Genomic DNA, 18,381 nt, shown 5'->3' with positions numbered 1-18,381 from the left:
CTGTTCGTTTCCTGTCAGTCTCCCATCAGCTGAACGGGAAATAGAAGTTGCTCCTTGGACAGGTGATGGTTTTTTTTAGAAGTGGGTGACGTCAACAGAACGGAGCCGACGTCGGCCACTCGCGAGCTGTTTTTTGAAAAATTCGTTCGTCCACTTTTCTAGACATTTCAGCCCGAAACGGTTTTCCCGCCCAAATGTTCCTACTCTCTATATGCGCAGTTCTGGTCCACCAAAGATATGACGGCCTGAGAAAAGGGATAGAGAAGGGCGGCAAAAGGTGGGGCGACGTCCCTATGAGGAAAGGCTAAAGCGACTAGGGCTCTTCAGCTTGGGGAGGAGAAGACATGGAGGGCTACAAAGTACTGAGGGGGATGGAAGGGGTAGATGTGACTCGCTCCTTCACCCTTTCCAAAAATACTAGGACTAGGGAACGTGATGAAGCTACTACAGTACCGTGTTTCCCCGAAAATAAGTCTCTTATATTCATTGTGGTCTCTAAAAAACACACTAGGTCTTATTTTCGGGTAGGACTTATTTTTTTCATGTAGGGGAGGGACATTAGGGTGGGCAGACTAGATGGGCCGTGGGCCCTTATCTGCCGTCTATTTCTATGTTACATGATCATCTCTCCCTTCCTCACCTTCACCCCCAATTCTTCCTCTTTGCTCCCCCCCCCCATGAGCAACATCTTTCCTCCCCTCTCATCCAACCCCTTGTGCCTTTCCTCTGTAGCACCTTTCTATTTCTCCATCACTGCCACCCCCCCCTGTGCAGCAGAACTCTTGCCCAGCTTCCATCCTTCCCTCCCTCCCATCCCTCTTGCAGCAGAACCCTTGCCCAGCTTCCATCCTTCCCTCCCATCCCTTGTGCAGCAGAACCCTTGCCCAGCTTCCATCCTTCCCTCCCTCCCATCCCTTGTGCAGCAGAACCCTTGCCCAGCTTCCATCCCTTGTGCAGCAGAACCGTTGCCCAGCTTCCATCCTTCCCTCCCTCCCATCCCTTGTGCAGCAGAACCCTTGCCCAGCTTCCATCCTTCCCTCCCTCCCATCCCTCGTGCAGCAGAACCCTTGAGCAACCGCCGCCGCGCAGCTGAACCGGCAAACACCTGCTGATCCAACATCCTTCCTTCCCAACCGATGACCGCGACCATAAATACCTTCCGGCAGAGGAGCGTCGGGCCAGCAGCACTCGCAGGCTGCTTCACGGCCTTCTGTGTACTGATGACATCATCAGTAATGTAGTATACAGAAGGCCCCAGCGAGAAGGCCGCGAAGCAGCCTGTGAGTGCTGCTGGCCCGACGCTCCTCTGCCGGAAGGAGTTTATGGTTGCTGTCGGTGGGGGTCAGGGGGAAGCGCAGCTGCCTACGACTAGGGCTTATTTTCAAGGGTAGGGCTTATATTAAGACCTACCCCAAAAATCATTCTAGGGGTTATTTTCGGAGTAGGTCTTATTTTTGGGGAAACACAGTAAGCAGTAAATTAAAAACAAACCGGAGAAAATATTTCTTCACACAGCGTGTAATTAGACTTTGAAATTTGTTGATGGAGAATGTGGTGAAATCAGTTAGCTTAGCGGGGTTTAAAAAAAGGTTTGAATAATTTCCTAAAGAGAAATCCATAGGCCATTATTGAGATGGTTTGGGGAAATACACTGCTTATTCCTAGGATACTTGCCAGGTACTCGTGACCTGGGTTGGCCACTGCTGGAAACAGGATGCTGTGCTTGGTGGACCTTCGGTCTGTCACAGTTTGGCAACTCTTGTGTTATTATGTTCCAAAGTATTTGCAGTCCAGCTGGTTCTGCTTATGACCCAGAGTATTTCATTCCTTTATGGATGAAGGGTTTGTATCCAAGGTAATGAACACCGCAGGGATTACTAAATATTATGTAAACCTTGTAGGGATGAAGCCTGCTGTGATTTGTACTGACCCATATCACTAATAAATATGGACTTTAACTTTATGGCCAAAATCCTGGCTATTTGCCTGGCAAAACAGTCGTACCATTAGTACATTTTGAACAAATGGAATTTGTTCCCATCAGACAAACAAGAGATAATATCAAACGAGTGTTAAATTTAGTATGGGTTAGCAGGAAAGAGCTTAGAGTTAACACAGAGAAAGCCTTTGACAGGATCCATTGGCCTTTTATGTTTAATGGGAATAGGACTTGGATTCTGTCGCTGCCTGGTTGAACTTTGAAGCACGTGTACAAGTTAATTGGACATACTCATCCAGCTTTCCCTTGGGGAGGCGTATGTGGCAAGGCTGCTCACTCTCCCCATTCCTATTCACCTTGGGGATGGAGCCTTTGGCAAAAGTGGTATGGAATAGAGAGCTACATGGGAACAGGGTTGGTGGGAATGGTAGTAGTTTATCTGGGACTCTCATGGGAGTGTCTCTTCCTCTGGCTTCTCCTGCTTTGATATCCAGCCACACTCCCTCTTTTCATCAGATCACGTCTAGGCATAAACTGACACAGATGACCTCATGGGCATGGAGGAGTTTTCTTGTTCATACATCTAGTTTTTCAAGATGTTTAAGAAGCTAGTCTACAATACCAAGGCTATATAAGAGTGCAGGAAATGCCAGTTGATTAACAGCCTATAAGCCCTTATTCTGTGATGTTAATGTACTCTTCAATATCAGTTTTAGGGTTAGATTCACTAACCTTCCTATCCATGTGCGATTGGAGGCAGGTTGACCGATTCACCAACCATCTTCATGGCACGCCCCCAACAGACTGCACGGATTGGATTCAGCCCTGACAGTAGTGACAGGAGAAGCAGCCTCCTGCCACTGCTGTCAGGTCTCTGCCGGCTTTTTTTTTTTTGCAGCCTACTAAAAAGAATGAAAAGAGCCCTCCAACCGGCACGGCCCGAGGACACCCCTAAACAAAAAATTTGGCCTCCCTCCTCCCCCGACTAGCACGGCCCTCCCCCGGGATCAAAAAGTTATGAGCAGGAGGGGTGCTCAGTCCCTCCTGCTCTGTAGGCCTCCCAACCTGCGGCCCGGCCTGGCACCCCAGTACCTCCTGCTCCATAGGCTTTCCATCCGGCTGGGCCTGGCCCGGCACCCCCTACCTCCAAGTTGGGAGCAGGAGGGGTCCTCAGTCCCTCCTGCTCCTCCGGGTTCAGCGACGCATCTGCTGGGCCTTAGGCCCCGCCTAGTGCATCATGTGATGCACAGGGAGGAACATAAGGCCCTGATTGGCTCAGGCATCTCCCAAGGGGGGAGGAACCCGAGGCATCTGAGCCAATCATGGCCTTAGGCTCCTCCCTGTGCATCACATGATGCATGGGGCGGGGCCTAAAGCCCAGCAGACATGTCACTGGACCCGGAGGAGCAGGAGGGACTGAGCACCCTTCCTGCTCCCAACTTGGAGATAGGGGGTGCCTTGCCGGGGGGTGCTGGGTACCCAGATGCCGGACCGGGCTGCGGGTGGGACAGGGGTGGGAGGTTTACAGAGCAAGAGGGACTGAGCATCCTTCCTGCTCCCAACTTTTAGGGGCCATGCCAGTCGGGGGGTGGCAGGAGGGAGAGTTGGCAACACTCCTGCCATATTCATGCGGGATGGGGGGGCATGTTTTTTTTTTTGAAGCGCCAATGGTAGGAGGGAGTTGACATCCCTCCTGCTTTTTTTCGGGGGGGGGGGGGAGGGGTGTTTGTCTGTATGTAGCACATTTTTTTGACAGGCCTGCCTGTCTTTTATTAATTTTTTTTAGGGGGCAGATATTTTGCGTGTGTAACATATTTAAATCTCCAAAAGAGGATTCATACTGCAGAGAAACCATATGCATGTCCAAAATGTTGCAAAAGTTTTAATTACCAATCAAATGTAAGACAACATGAGATGATTCATATCGGAAAGAAACAGTATCCCTGTACAGAATGTGGTAAGAGATATTATCCCAGGACAAACAGGCAGGTATTCTCATTAGTGGGTGATGTCATCCGACAGAGCCCTTATGTGGACGTCTCACAAGCATACTAGCTTGAAGAAACTTCAGAAGTTTCGAGATGCCCGCACCGCACATGCGCGAGTGCCTTCCCGCCCGATGCTCCGGGCGTGTCTCCTCAGTGCTTTTCTTTCCGCGGAGCTGAGAAGTAAATTGCTTCAATTCTGCGCTAAGTGAACCCGTGTTCTTGCCTTCTAATCACCGCGGTTTTGAGTTATTTTGCTCTTTATCGTGTGTTTTCTTCATTCGTTTTCTTATTTAAAAAAAATAAGATTCAACCAGGTCGGCAGCGTGGCTCAGGCCCCGCTCCTTCGATCTCGCGGCGGAGCTTTTTCAGCCTATGTCCCGGCCGATTACCGGTTTTAAAAAGTGCAAAAAGTGCCAGCGCGCGATTTCGTTGACGGACCCGCATCGACGCTGCCTGCAGTGTCTTGGTCCAGAACATATTACGAAATCGTGCTGGCCTTGTTCCACTCTCACAGCACGTGCTTTTAAACATCGCTGTTTTCTCTGGGAGTTGATGTTCAAGATGGAAGCTGCTAAAGAACCTTCGGCTTCGACCAGCGCTTCGCCTGTGCCTGCGAAACCTTCCATGACTCCTGCTGCATCGGGTCTTCTGAAGCCGGCCTCCTGCTCCGGTGCCTCCTTTGGTCTCCTCAGATCAGGTACCTCCTCAGACCATTCCTCCTGTGGTTATCAAAGTGTCGAAAGCTTCTAAGCCAAAGCACTCGACCACTCGGGACCGCGAAGACCGTTCAGGAGGTCCCACTTCGGGTGCGGCTCCCTCCTTGTCGGCTTCGTTGCGGTCGATTATGGAGGCTCAATTCATTGAAATCATGACCACCATGGGGCCCAAGTGGCTGGCCACGATCCAGGGTGATCAAGCAGTTCCCCCGCGGGGGGGCGTGCCGCCCCTCCTCCTCCCCCTCGCCGCTCACTCTCGCTGCTCGGGGGGGAGGAGCGGCGCTCGGCGGCTGGGCCCTTGAGGCGTGCTTCGTTTAGTGACATGCCACCTCTGGAACCCATTACTCCGCCGGGCGAGGATGTTTGGAATCTTCCTTCGGGTAGTCGAAGCCCTGGGCATCGCCAGGAAGAGTTCTTCCGCACTCCCTATCAAGCATGGACTGTGTCTCGAGAGGCATCGAACCATCCGCCTCTTCGCTCTACTGTCCTATCTACTCCTTGGAGGCTTCTGGGGACCAATCTAAGCATCGCCGGTCCAGATCTCCTTCGAGACACTGGGAGGGGCATCGGTCCCGGCATTCTTCGAGGCATTCCTCTAGACCTGGGGTGTCCAATGTCGGTGCTCGAGGGCCGCAATCCAGTCGGGTTTTCAGGATTTCCCCAATGAATATGCATGAGATCTATTAGCATACAGTGAAAGCAGTGCATGCAAATAGACCTCATGTATATTCATTGGGGAAATCCTGAAAATCCGACTGGACTGCGGCCCTCGAGGACCGACATTGGACACCCCTGCTCTAGACATTCTACAGTCTCGCCTCAGAAGAAACTTCCTCGTGGGATATTCTTCTACGGATGTCTCCCCTCCTCCGGGCCCGGAGTACGAGGATCCCTATGGCTCTTTCTCGCCCTGTCGATCACAAGTTTCCCTGGATCCGGAGGCTTTGACTGTGTTGGCTGACCAATTGTCTTTTTCGTCCTTCCTCAGGCAGATGGCGGATGATCTCGACATCACCTTGGACTCCGGGTCCCGATACTCCAAGGAATACCTGGATACCATGCATTTGCCTCATCCTCCTGCCGAGTCTCTTCGTCTGCCTCTCCACAAGCTCCTCGACCAAACTTTCATGAGGTGTTTTGAGACACCATACTCTATTCCTGCGGTTCCTGGAAAGCTGGATGCCAGGTACCGCACAGTGCATCACAAGGGGTTTGAGGGCTCCCAGCTCTCTCATCAGTCCCTGTCGTTCGAGTCCTCCCTCAAAAGGTCTCATCCGTCCCAGGTGTATGCCTCGGTGCCTCCGGGCAGAGAGGGCTGGACCATGGATAAGTTCAGGAGGCGCATCTACCAGAACTCGATGATGGCATCCAGAGTTCTCAATTACACTTTTCATTTTGCAACTTATTTGGAGTTCTTCTTGCCTGTGCTTCGGAGGTTTACACCTTACATTGAGTCTCAGGCTCGTTTTGAATTTGAGGAGGTGGTCGCCTCGCTGTCCCAGCTGCGCCTTCAATTGATGCAATCCTCCTATGATGCCTTCGAACTCTCGGCACGGGCTGCTGCCTGCTCCGTGGCCAAGCGTCGTTTGGCCTGGCTTCGGACCATTGACATGGACCCGAACCTCCAGGACAGGCTTGCCAACGTTCCCTGTGCCGGTGCTGATTTATTTGATGAATCTATTGAGACCGTGACGAAGAAGCTTTCGGACCATGAAAAATCCTTTCAATCCATTCTTTGTCCCAAGCCTAAGCCTGCTCAGTCTCGACCGCCCTTGATCTATCAGCGGCGCTATACGCCCAGGCAGGCTCCTACTGTGAGACAACCAACTAAGAGACAGCCTCCACAGAAGGCTCAGCAAAAACCTCAGCCTTCTGCTGTCCCTAAGGCTCCTCAGCCTTTTTGACTCGATTTAACGAGGCAAAATGGCGCTAGCACTCGGCGAACGCCAGCACATGCGCTTTTAAAGGGGATTCTAAACCCGATTTCAAAAATCACAGCACATGCGCAAATGGAAAAATCATTGATTATTATTGATCGAATATCAAATTCACATATGAATAACATTAAAAAGTTTAGAAAATTTAGAAAAAGACCGTCCAATCTACAGTGTTATTCAATCCATTGGGTGTCAAGGTGTGAAGTTTATAGATCCAGCGGATCTCTTTTTGTAACAAACGTTTCTTTCTGTCTCCCCCCTGCATATTAGATTCTTCTTTATAAACGCAAAAGCCTCGTTAAATCGAGTCGAGATTTAAGTAAGTAACATGCACTCTGTCCACATTTTATCACATTTTAATACTATTTTTGCACAGTATGTCCTTTTTAAATTGATTTAAGATGGTTTTAGTTTTTAACGATTGGTATATTTCTATATTTGTTTTAGAATTCTGACCCCTGAAGAAGCCAAGTATGGTGAAACGGGTCCCTGTAGGGTTTTGATACCGCTACAACATCACTAAGATAAGTGTGTTGTTGATTGTCACACTATTTATTCAAAGTATTTATTTGTAATAGTTTATTTGAAGCACTTAGAGCACTTTTTGAGTTTCATTCTGTACTCAATGATTGATACCTTTGATTGAAATCTTTGATGATTTACCAAGCAGGTATCTGAGAGTACAGTTTGGCTACACCTCCTTAAATCTTAAATTTTACAAGTCTATATTGATTTGATCAAATTGAAATCCGACCATGCCACCATGATTCTGATAGCTCCTCGGTGGCCCAGACAGCCTTGGTACTCCCTTCTACTTCAACTCAGCAGCAGGGTGCTGGTCCTTCTTCCATTGTTTCCTTCACTGCTTATTCAGCAACAAGGATCTCTACTCCATCCCAACCTGCAGTCTCTCCACCTGACAGCTTGGTTCCTCTCAACGTGACCCCCCGTCAGTTTTCCAAGGGGGTGAGGGATGTGTCGGAGGCTTCCCAGAAGCCTGCTACTAGACAGTGCTACTCCCAAAAATGGATTAGATTTTCTACCTGGTGTGTTTCTAATCATAAGGAGCCTCAGCGAGCCTCCCTGTCTTCTGTTTTGGACTATCTTTTACACCTCTCTCATTCTGGCCTCAAGTCTACATCGATACGAGTCCATCTGAGTTCAATTACGGCTTTTCATCAGCCTCTACAGGGGAAACCTCTCTCTGCTCATCCTGTGGTTTCCAGATTTACGAAAGGACTTTTCCATGTCAATCCTCCTCTCAAACCTCCTCCAGTGGTTTGGGATCTCAACGTTGTACTTTCCCACCTTATGAAACCTCCTTTTGAGCTTCTCAACAAGACTCCGCTGAAGTTTCTTACTTGGAAGGTGGTTTTTCTGGTTGCCCTCACTTCTGCTCGCAGGGTCAGTGAGCTTCAGGCCTTGGTGGCAGATCCACCTTTCACAGTATTCCATCATGGCAAGGTGGTCCTCCGCACTCATCCGAAATTCCTGCCTAAAGTGGTCTCTGAATTTCATCTCAACCAAGCCATAGTTCTTCCTGTGTTTTTTCCAAAGCCTCATTCTCACCCTGGAGAATCAGCTCTTCACACTCTGGACTGTAAACGTGCTTTGGCTTTCTACCTGGATCGCACCAAACCACACAGAACTGCTCCTCAACTTTTCGTCTCCTTTGATCCAAACAAGTTGGGACGCCCTGTTTCAAAGCGTACCATCTCCAACTGGATGGCGGCTTGCATCTCTTTCTGCTATGCCCAGGATGGACTACCCCTTCCCTGTAAGGTCACAGCCCATAAGGTCAGAGCAATGGCGGCCTCTGTAGCCTTCCTCAGATCGACACCGATTGAGGAGATTTGTAAGGCTGCCACTTGGTCCTCGGTTCATACATTCACCTCTCATTATTGTCTGGACACTTTCTCCAGATGGGATGGACAGTTTGACCAAACAGTATTACAAAATTTATTCTCCTAAGTGCCAACTCTCCCACCATCCCATTGAGGTTAGCTTGGAGGTCACCCACTAGTGAGAATACCTGCCTGCTTGTCCTGGGATAAAGCAATGTTACTTACCGTAACAGTTGTTATCCAGGGACAGCAGGCAGCTATTCTCACGTCCCACCCACCTCCCCTGGGTTGGCTTCTCTGCTAGCTACCTGAACTGAGGAGACACGCCCGAAGCATCGGGCAGGAAGGCACTCGCGCATGCGCGGTGCGGGCATCTCGAAACTTCTGAAGTTTCTTCAAGCAAGTATGCTTGAGAGACGTCCGCATTGGGGCTCTGTCGGATAACATCACCCACTAGTGAGAATAGCTGCCTGCTGTCCCTGGATAACAACTGTTACGGTAAGTAACATTGCTTAGTGGTCTCTCAACTTTAAAAAATCACAAGAGGAGTCATACTGGAGAGAAACAACATACAAGTTCAGAATGTGGGAAAAGGTTCAGTCAGCAATCTGATTTAAGAAGACACCACAGAATTCATACTTGAGAAAACCATATACATGTTTAGAATGTGGGAAAAGATATGGTGGTCTCTCAGTTTTAAAACACACAAGAGGATTCATACTGGAGAGAAACCATATACCTGTTCAGAATGTGGTAAAAGCTTTACTCGGCAATCAACTTTAAACATACATGAGAGGATTCATACCGGAGAAAAACCATATACATGTACAGAATGTGGTAAAAGCTTTACTCGGCAATCAACTTTAAACATACATAAGAGGATTCATACTGGAGAGAAACCAGATACATGTCCAGAAGGTGGTAAAAGCTTTAATTACCAATCAAATTTAAGACAACATGAGATGAATCATACTAGAAAGAAACAGTATTCCTGTATAGAATATGGTAAGCTATGCTTTTCACACATCTTTTCATTAAACAGAGGTCATATTTGCAGTAGGGCTTGCCACTCTCTAAACTAGTCTTTATCACAGTTGCAAGAAACAGTTTTGTGTAAGATTCAATCACAGCTCTGGTCAGGCAGAGTTTTCCACATACAATCTGCTGGAGGTAAGGTTCTCCTATCTGCAACCAGGTCATCTCTTTCATTTCCTAGCTCCTATGTTCCCTCTAGGGCCTCCATATGAGGCAAAGCTGGTCCACACATACAGCCCAGATACCCTCAGCCTTGGTAAAGACCTTGAAAACCTAGATGTATAAACAAGAAAACTCCTCCATGCCCATGAGATCATCTGTAAGTGTCAGTGTATGCTTAGACTTGAACATTACTAGATCTGATGAAGGGATAAGTCTTATAGATTACCCTTGTCATAAGAATATATGTTCTTTTTTTATATATTATATTATTTAAGCATTTGTTACAGTCATAACAAATTTTAAAGATATATAGATTTAAAATATAATGTAGATAAAGAAAAAATTTTATCTGGAAATTAAACAACTCTTTCTATAATCACAGTTTTTATTCTAATCAAAATTAATAATGATAATGAAAATCTCAGACCCAGAAACCCGTGATTGGTGATATCACCATAATGAGGTTCTTATTGGGGGACCATCATAGATTTTCAAAGGAGAGGTATGGCTTCTCTTGGATGGGCATCTAAATCTGGGCTGTCTGCAGAACGCATATCCACATTGTTAGCTAGTACAAGACTGTTTGGCGAAAATGATCCTGACATTGATAACACTTGGGAAGATATCAATTACCTGCATAAAGCCTTGATTAGAACACAATTACATTCAGCTGCTTTAGTAGAATATTGCCATTCCAACCGAGTACCACGAGGCTTGCGTCTCTATAAAGAACCTAGGTTCCAAGAGAACACAGAGTTCGTCAAGAATTGGAATGAGACCCTTACAAGGTGTTCTATAGATTTAATGCTATTGACCATCGATGCTTTGGCTCCCATTATTACATCTCAAGAAATGGAACTTAACGACAAAATAGATAAGATTAAACAACAATCCACGGATGAATCTTTTCAAAAAGCGTTCGTGGAACATAATACAACCATGAGTAACTATAAGACAGAACAACGACAACTTAAAGTCAAAAAGTTTCGTTGAGACGAATTTGATTTTACTAAGGGTTACATCTACCCCTGGATGAACAAAAATGCTAACACTAAATGACAACGTAAAAATAAAAATAAGGGACCCAAAGTAGTAGCCTTTAACTTATCAACTAGTGAGTCATCGTCGGATAATGAAACCAAGACAAATAGCAAACAAGCTCCAATTAAGACTTCTAAGTTACAAGAGCTATCGGACTCTTTTTTACGGTTACCCCTATATCAGGACACAGATCGCTCGTCAAACAAAATAGAGACCCGGAGCGTCAACAAACAGAAGAAAATCACACAATAAGGACAGACCAAGGAATATTTAATTTATCGTCTCATGCCTTAACCCATCAAGAAGAAATACTACTATCCAAAGGGTTATCGTTTGTACCCAGTTCCAGGTATGATGGTTTCAACATCAGAACCCACCTACAAAGGTTTTTCAGATCTATGCGCCTAAATATCTTCTTTCAAGATAAACAATCAAATCAGACAGAGTCGGGTTTACCACCTGGCCTCAGAAGCAGATCATCTTGGATGCCACCAGGAGCTCTTGATCCTTCCGTCACTGCGTTTGAACGTTTAGTCCTCAAAGACATACAGGACCTTGAAGATAATCAGGTTAAGTTCCATTCTAATCTTTCTCCACAACAATGGAACATTATGCAGGCCTTAAGAAACGACAAATCTATTATCATTCAAAGAGCCGACAAAGGCGGAGGAATTGTTATTCAAAATTATAGCAATTATCATAATGAGGCTATCAATCAACTTAATGATTCAGCATATTATTCCACTCTTGCCAGTGATCCCACACAGTCAGTTAAGAAACACATTGATACCTTAATAGGTATAGCTCATTCAGAAAAAGTTATCACCTCAAAAGAATTGAAATTTTTGACAGTTGATTACCCTAGGATCCCTTTCATACATTTCATTCCCAAGATTCATAAGTCACAAACCCATCCCCCAGGTCGTCCCATAGTTGTGGGTACAGGTTCGATCTTAGAACCGGTTTCCCAATATATAGACGGGTTTCTCAAACCTTATGTTTCTTTAGCCAATTCATACATCAAGGATTCTTCTCATTTCTTACAATACATAGATCAAATTTCTGATCAAATTTGTTGGAATCAGTGTATTTTGGTCACTGCAGATGTGACGGCTCTGTATACCAACATTCCGCAAAACGCTGCCGTGGCCGTGGTCAAACAATTTTCAGCTCAAATGAGCATACCCCCATCTAAACAAAATCTGTTGAATAAGCTCAGTGAAATGGTAATTTACAATAACTATTTCCGATTCGAAGAGATTTTTTATCTCCAAACCAAAGGCGTGGCAATGGGCGCTACAGTTGCTCCCACATTGGCGTGTCTGTACATGTCACAGTTTGAGGAATCATTGGTATACAAATCCCCCCTTTTTAAGTATGTAATTAACTGGAAAAGGTATATTGATGACGTCTTTTTCGTGTGGAATGGTGGTGAGGAATTATTACATCAGTTTATGATTGAAATCAATTCTTTGGATTCGAACATTAAGTTTACATATTCGTATGACAAGTACCATATTGCATTTTTAGATATCATCATTAATACCCATCAGGGTTATCCCTCCACTACACTCCATAGAAAAGCGTCCGATCGTAATACCCTCTTGCAATATCAGAGTTTTCACCCTAGAACTTTACGTAACAGCATTCCAGTAGGACAATTTCTTAGGATAAGAAGGATTTGTTCCTCGGAAGAAGATTTTAATATTCAGGCCACCACTATGTACAATAAGTTCCGAGAAAGAGGTTATCCCAGGACAAGCAGGCAGCATATTCTTAACGTATGGGTGACGTCACCGACGGAGCCCCGGTACGGACCTTTTTAACTAGAAAGTTCTAGTTGGCCGCACCGCGCATGCGCGAGTGCCTTCCCGCCCGACGGAGGAGTGCGTGGTCTCCAGTTTCTTCGTTTCCGCGGAGCGAAGAAGACGCATGTGGTTTCAACGGCCGTTGAACACTCCTTTTTTGCCTTCCCGCTCGCGTTATTTCTGATTTTTTTCTACTTTTTCCCTTCGGGTTTCTGTTTTCTTTCTAATTGGTAAAAAAAAAAAAAAAAAAAACTTTCTTTTTTCCTTTATTTTTCAACCGGCCCCGGCGGGGCCTGTTGCCATCATACAAGCCTCCGGCTTTGATTTCGCGGAGGCCGTATTTCCCTTCATGCCCCCCCAGCCGGGTTTTAAGAAGTGCCAGCGGTGTGCACGCCCGATTTCCCTTTCGGACCCACACAACTGGTGCCTACAGTGCTTGGGTCCGGAACATCGGGCTGACACCTGCACCCGCTGCGCGACTCTCCAAAAACGCACACTTAAAAATAGGCAAATCCAGCAGAATCTCCTCTTCGGCACCGGTTCTGCTATGGATCCGACCCCGACGTCGACGGCACCGCCGAAATCGGCACCGTCAACATCGACACCACCTGATCCTTCTGCGGGGTCGATAGCGCCAGGTAAGCCGGCTAAGAAGCTTTCCACTTCCCTCGAGCGCCCTCCAGCCACGGCGGTGACACCGATCCTTCCGACGTCCCGCAAGTCCCGTAAGCGCTCCGCTCCGATAACGGTGAGTGCCTCTTCATCGGCCTCCTCATCGCCGGAGCGTAGAGCAGCACCTATGGTACCGAAGAAAAGTAAAACGGTACCGGTGCCCCCATTGGAGGACCGTATCTCGGCCATCCTCCAGACCAAATTGCAGGAGCAGCTACAGCACCAGCTTCAGGAACTGCTTCCAACCCTGCTGGCACCACTCCTTCCGGTACCGGTCCGGCCCGAGCCTCGCACTACTACGCCAGTGGCCACCCCCTCGGTACCGATGAACACTTCCATGCCGGTCTTATCTGCCCAGCCTACACTCCAGACCTGCGCGGCGGAGGACCCCTCCCGGCCCCAGGATCGACATCGATCGTCTCGGGACCGGGATCGGCACCACTCCTCCCGGGACAGAGATCGGCACCGGTCTTCATCTCCCGGCACCGTATCCATGAGATCTGGCAAGTCCCTTTCTAAAACCCACCATACTGAGCCGGCCATCAGGGACCCAGACTTATGGGAGCAATCCCCACTCGGTACCGAGGAGGATGCCTCTTCCACTGATGAGGAACCATCCATGGCTGAATCCACCTCCAAACCCGAGCAGTCCTCATTTACGAAATTCCTTCGGGAGATGTCTGCGGCTCTCTCCATCCCACTTGAGTCCGACTCCAAGAAGTCCCAGGCCTTTCTAGAAGCCTTGGACTTCGATCAACCCCCCAAGGAGTTTCTCAAACTACCCGTCCATGATATTCTACGGGAGATGTTTTATAAAAATTTGGAGAATCCCCTTACTGTTCCAGGTGCCCCTAAGAAACTGGACAGTTTATACCGGGTCATCCCTATCCCAGGATTTGATAAACCCCAGTTGCCACATGAGAGCCTCCTGGTAGAATCCACTCTCAAAAAATCTCATGGTTCCAGTGTCTATGCCTCCACCCCTCCTGGCAGAGAGGGTAAAACAATGGACAAATTTGGAAAGCGCCTGTACCAGAATGCCATGCTGGCTAGCAGAGCCAACAATTACTCATTTCATTTTTCTTTTTACATGAAATATCTGGTACAACAACTTTCTGCTCTACAAAAGTATATTCCTGAACGCAAGGTTCCATTGTTTCAGCAGCAAATTTCCACCCTCCTTCAGCTTAGGAAATTCATGGTACGCTCAATCTATGACTCTTTCGAGCTCTCCTCCCGAGCCTCTGCTCTGGCAGTGGCCATGCGACGCCTTGCCTGGCTGAGGGTATCTGACCTTGATGTGAACCACCAAGACCGCCTTGCCAACGCGCCCTGTCTTGGTGATGAACTTTTTGGGGAGTCTCTGGATACCACGACACAAAAACTTTCGGCTCATGAGACGAGATGGGACACCCTCATTAAGCCTAAAAAGAAGACTCCGCCTACACGACCATACAGACCTCAGTCCTCCTACCAACGTCGTTTTTCTGCTAGGCCACTTAATCCTCCTCAGCAGCAATCTCGTCGGCCTCGCCAACAACAACAACAACACTCTCAGGCTCGCTCGCAATCTCACCAGACGGCCAAGCCTCTCCCCCAAACTCAGCCTCCTCAGCCCTTTTGACTCCTTTCTCCAGGGCATAGCCAGTCTCCAGCCCTCGCTGCCTCTGCCTCAACCTATCGGGGGCCGCCTCACCATCTTTCTACGACGCTGGGAGGCCATCACCTCAGACCTGTGGGTTCTAAACATCATCCGTCACGGATACTCACTAAGGTTCCAGACTCTTCCTGCAGACCATCCTCCCGTAGAGTCTGCTTCTCACTCCTCCCAAACTCCACTCCTCCTCAGGGAGGTCCAATCCCTCCTCCTTCTCAATGCCATCGAAGAAGTTCCACCAGACCAAAGAGGTCAGGGATTTTACTCCCGCTACTTCTTGGTACCCAAAAAAACAGGGGATCTTCGTCCTATCCTCGACCTCAGGAACCTCAACAAGTGTTTGGTCAAAGAAAAGTTCAGGATGCTCTCACTTGCCACACTTTATCCTCTTCTGTCTCAACACGACTGGCTATGTTCCCTGGACCTCAAGGAGGCCTACACTCACATCCCAATCCATCAGGCTTCACGTCGCTACCTCCGATTCCAGATACTGAATCACCACTATCAGTACAAAGTGCTACCCTTTGGTCTCGCATCATCACCCAGGGTGTTCACCAAGTGCCTGATTGTGGTAGTGGCCTGTCTCAGGTCCCACAACCTACAAGTGTTCCCCTACTTGGACGATTGGTTAGTGAAAGCAACAACCGCTCCACTTGTGCTGCAATCCACTCACCACACCATCTCTTTCCTCCATCTCTTGGGGTTCGAGATCAATTATCCCAAGTCGCATCTGCTTCCCACGCAGCGCCTTCAGTTCATCGGAGCACTGCTCGATACCAACTTCATGAGAGCGTTCCTTCCTGCCGACCGGCACCGGACACTGCTTCACCTCTGTCGACAGGTGCTCCTCCAACCATCCATCCCTGCTCGCCAGATGATGATTCTTCTGGGTCACATGGCCTCGACAGTCCATGTAGTCCCTCTGGCGCGACTCCACCTGAGGATACCGCAATGGACCCTCGCCAACCAATGGTCACAGACCAGGGATCCTCTTTCTCATCCCATCTCTGTGACATCGTCTCTTCAGCGATCTCTTCAATGGTGGTTGAACTCCTCAAATCTTTCCAGGGGCCTCCTTTTTCATCCACCCCCTCATTCCATGATCATCACCACAGATGCCTCCCCCTATGCATGGGGGGCTCACATAGGGGACCTACGCACCCAGGGACTCTGGACCCCTCAGGAGCGTCAACATCACATCAATTTCCTGGAACTCAGAGCCATGTTTTATGCTCTCAAGGCCTTCCAGCACCTTCTCTATCCTCAGGTTCTTCTCCTGTGCACGGACAACCAGGTCGCCATGTACTACATCAACAAGCAAGGCGGCACCGGATCTCGTCTCCTTTGTCAGGAGGCCCTCCGAATTTGGACCTGGGCCACAGCCCACAATCTTTATCTCAAAGCGGTCTATATCCAGGGCGAACAGAACTCCCTGGCCGACCAGCTCAGCCGCATTCTTCAACCTCACGAGTGGACCCTGGATCCTCCCACTCTCCACTCCATCTTTGCTCGCTGGGGCACTCCGCAGGTGGACCTCTTTGCAGCTCCTCACAACCATCAGCTGCCCCAGTTCTGTTCCAGACTCTTCTCTCCACATCGTCTGGCCCCGGATGCATTCCTACTCGACTGGACGGATCGGTTCCTCTATGCCTTCCCTCCACTTCCTCTGATGTTGCGGACCCTGTTCAAACTCCGCAAAGACAGGGCCACCATGATTCTCATCGCCCCTCGGTGGCCCAGACAACACTGGTTCTCCCTCCTGCTTCAACTCAGCTCCAGGGAGCCCATTCCTCTTCCTGTATTTCCTTCTCTGCTTACGCAGCAACATCAGTCTCTGCTACATCCCAATCTGTCTTCCCTCCACCTGACAGCTTGGTTTCTCTCGGGCTGATCTCTCCAGAAAACCTGTCTCAGCCTGTCCGTCGCATTTTGGATGCCTCCAGGAAACCCTCCACACTCCAATGTTACCATCAGAAATGGACCCGGTTCTCCTCTTGGTGCCTCCTGCATCATCACAACCCCACCTCATTGGCGGTGGAAACCGTACTGGACTATTTGCTCTCTCTGTCTAACGCTGGTCTCAAGTCTACCTCGATTAGAGTCCACCTCAGTGCCATCACTGCTTTTCACGAGCCTATCCTCGGAAAACCCCTCACGGCTCATCCTCTGGTTTCCCGGTTCATGAGAGGCCTCTTCAATATCAAACCACCTCTTCAGCCTCCCCCGGTCGTCTGGGACCTCAATGTGGTTTTGTCAGCCCTCATGAAACCTCCTTTTGAGCCTCTTGCTACTACCTCGCTCAAACTTCTCACATGGAAGGTGCTTTTCCTCATTGCCATTACCTCTGCCAGGAGGGTTAGTGAGCTGCATGCACTGGTCGCCGACCCACCGTTCACTGTTTTTCACCATGACAAGGTGGTTCTGCGTACCCATCCAAAATTCCTTCCTAAGGTGGTTTCAGCCTTTCACCTCAACCAATCCATCGTGCTACCTGTCTTCTTCCCAAAACCCCATTCTCATCCTGGGGAACAGGCTCTTCACACGCTGGATTGCAAGCGTGCCCTGGCGTACTACCTTGACCGTACCAGGGCTCACCGCTCCTCTCCTCAACTCTTTCTGACCTTCGATCCTAACCGTCTGGGTCACCCTGTATCTAAACGAACGCTGTCCAATTGGCTTGCTGCCTGTATTGCGTTCTGTTATGCTCGGGCCGGCCTGTCACTGGAAGGACCTGTCACGGCCCATAGGGTCAGGGCTATGGCTGCTTCTGTGGCTTTCCTCCGATCCACGCCTATTGAGGAAATCTGCAAGGCGGCCACTTGGTCTTCAGTTCACACATTCACTACTCACTACTGTCTGGATGCCTTCTCCAGACGGGATGGGCACTTTGGTCAATCTGTGTTACAAAATTTATTTTCCTAATGGCCAACCATCCCTCCTCCCTCTCTGTTAGCTTAGAGGTCACCCATACGTTAAGAATATGCTGCCTGCTTGTCCTGGGATAAAGCACAGTTACTTACCGTAACAGGTGTTATCCAGGGACAGCAGGCAGATATTCTTACGACCCACCCACCTCCCCGGGTTGGCTTCTTAGCTGGCTTATCCTAACTGGAGACCACGCACTCCTCCGTCGGGCGGGAAGGCACTCGCGCATGCGCGGTGCGGCCAACTAGAACTTTCTAGTTAAAAAGGTCCGTACCGGGGCTCCGTCGGTGACGTCACCCATACGTTAAGAATATCTGCCTGCTGTCCCTGGATAACACCTGTTACGGTAAGTAACTGTGCTTTATCCTCATAAGATAGTCATGAGAGCATGGAAGAGGGCTAAAAATTGCCATCGTCCATGGATCATGACAACCCATAATATCAATAACAATGACACTCAACAACATTCACCGCAGACGGTATGCGTAATGCCACATTCAAATTACAGTAACCACATCAAACACATCATCCTCAAACACTGGCCTATAGTCCAATTCCATGCAGCGTTGCAGGAAAAACCTAAATTCGCGTTCTCCCGGTCTTCTAACCTGGTAGAAAAATTGCACTATAGACCAGGAATGATAGAATCGAATACAG

General features: G+C 48.5%; 1 protein-coding gene across 1 annotated transcript; it reads left to right on the top strand.

Annotated features, from left to right (window-relative positions):
• The first annotated feature begins 9,041 nt into the window (after positions 1 to 9,041).
• LOC117354982 (zinc finger protein 679-like) lies at positions 9,042 to 9,506 on the top strand. Its single transcript, XM_033932940.1, has one exon. The coding sequence runs from the start codon at positions 9,081 to 9,083 to the stop codon at positions 9,504 to 9,506; it is 426 nt and encodes a 141-aa protein (XP_033788831.1). The 5' UTR covers positions 9,042 to 9,080.
• Positions 9,507 to 18,381: the final 8,875 nt, after the last annotated feature.

This window comes from Geotrypetes seraphini, chromosome 2 (assembly GCF_902459505.1).
Source record: "Geotrypetes seraphini chromosome 2, aGeoSer1.1, whole genome shotgun sequence".
NCBI lineage: Eukaryota > Metazoa > Chordata > Amphibia > Gymnophiona > Dermophiidae > Geotrypetes > Geotrypetes seraphini.
The sequence above is the reverse complement of the archived record's forward strand: the minus strand, read 5'-3'. Positions and strand labels throughout refer to the sequence as shown.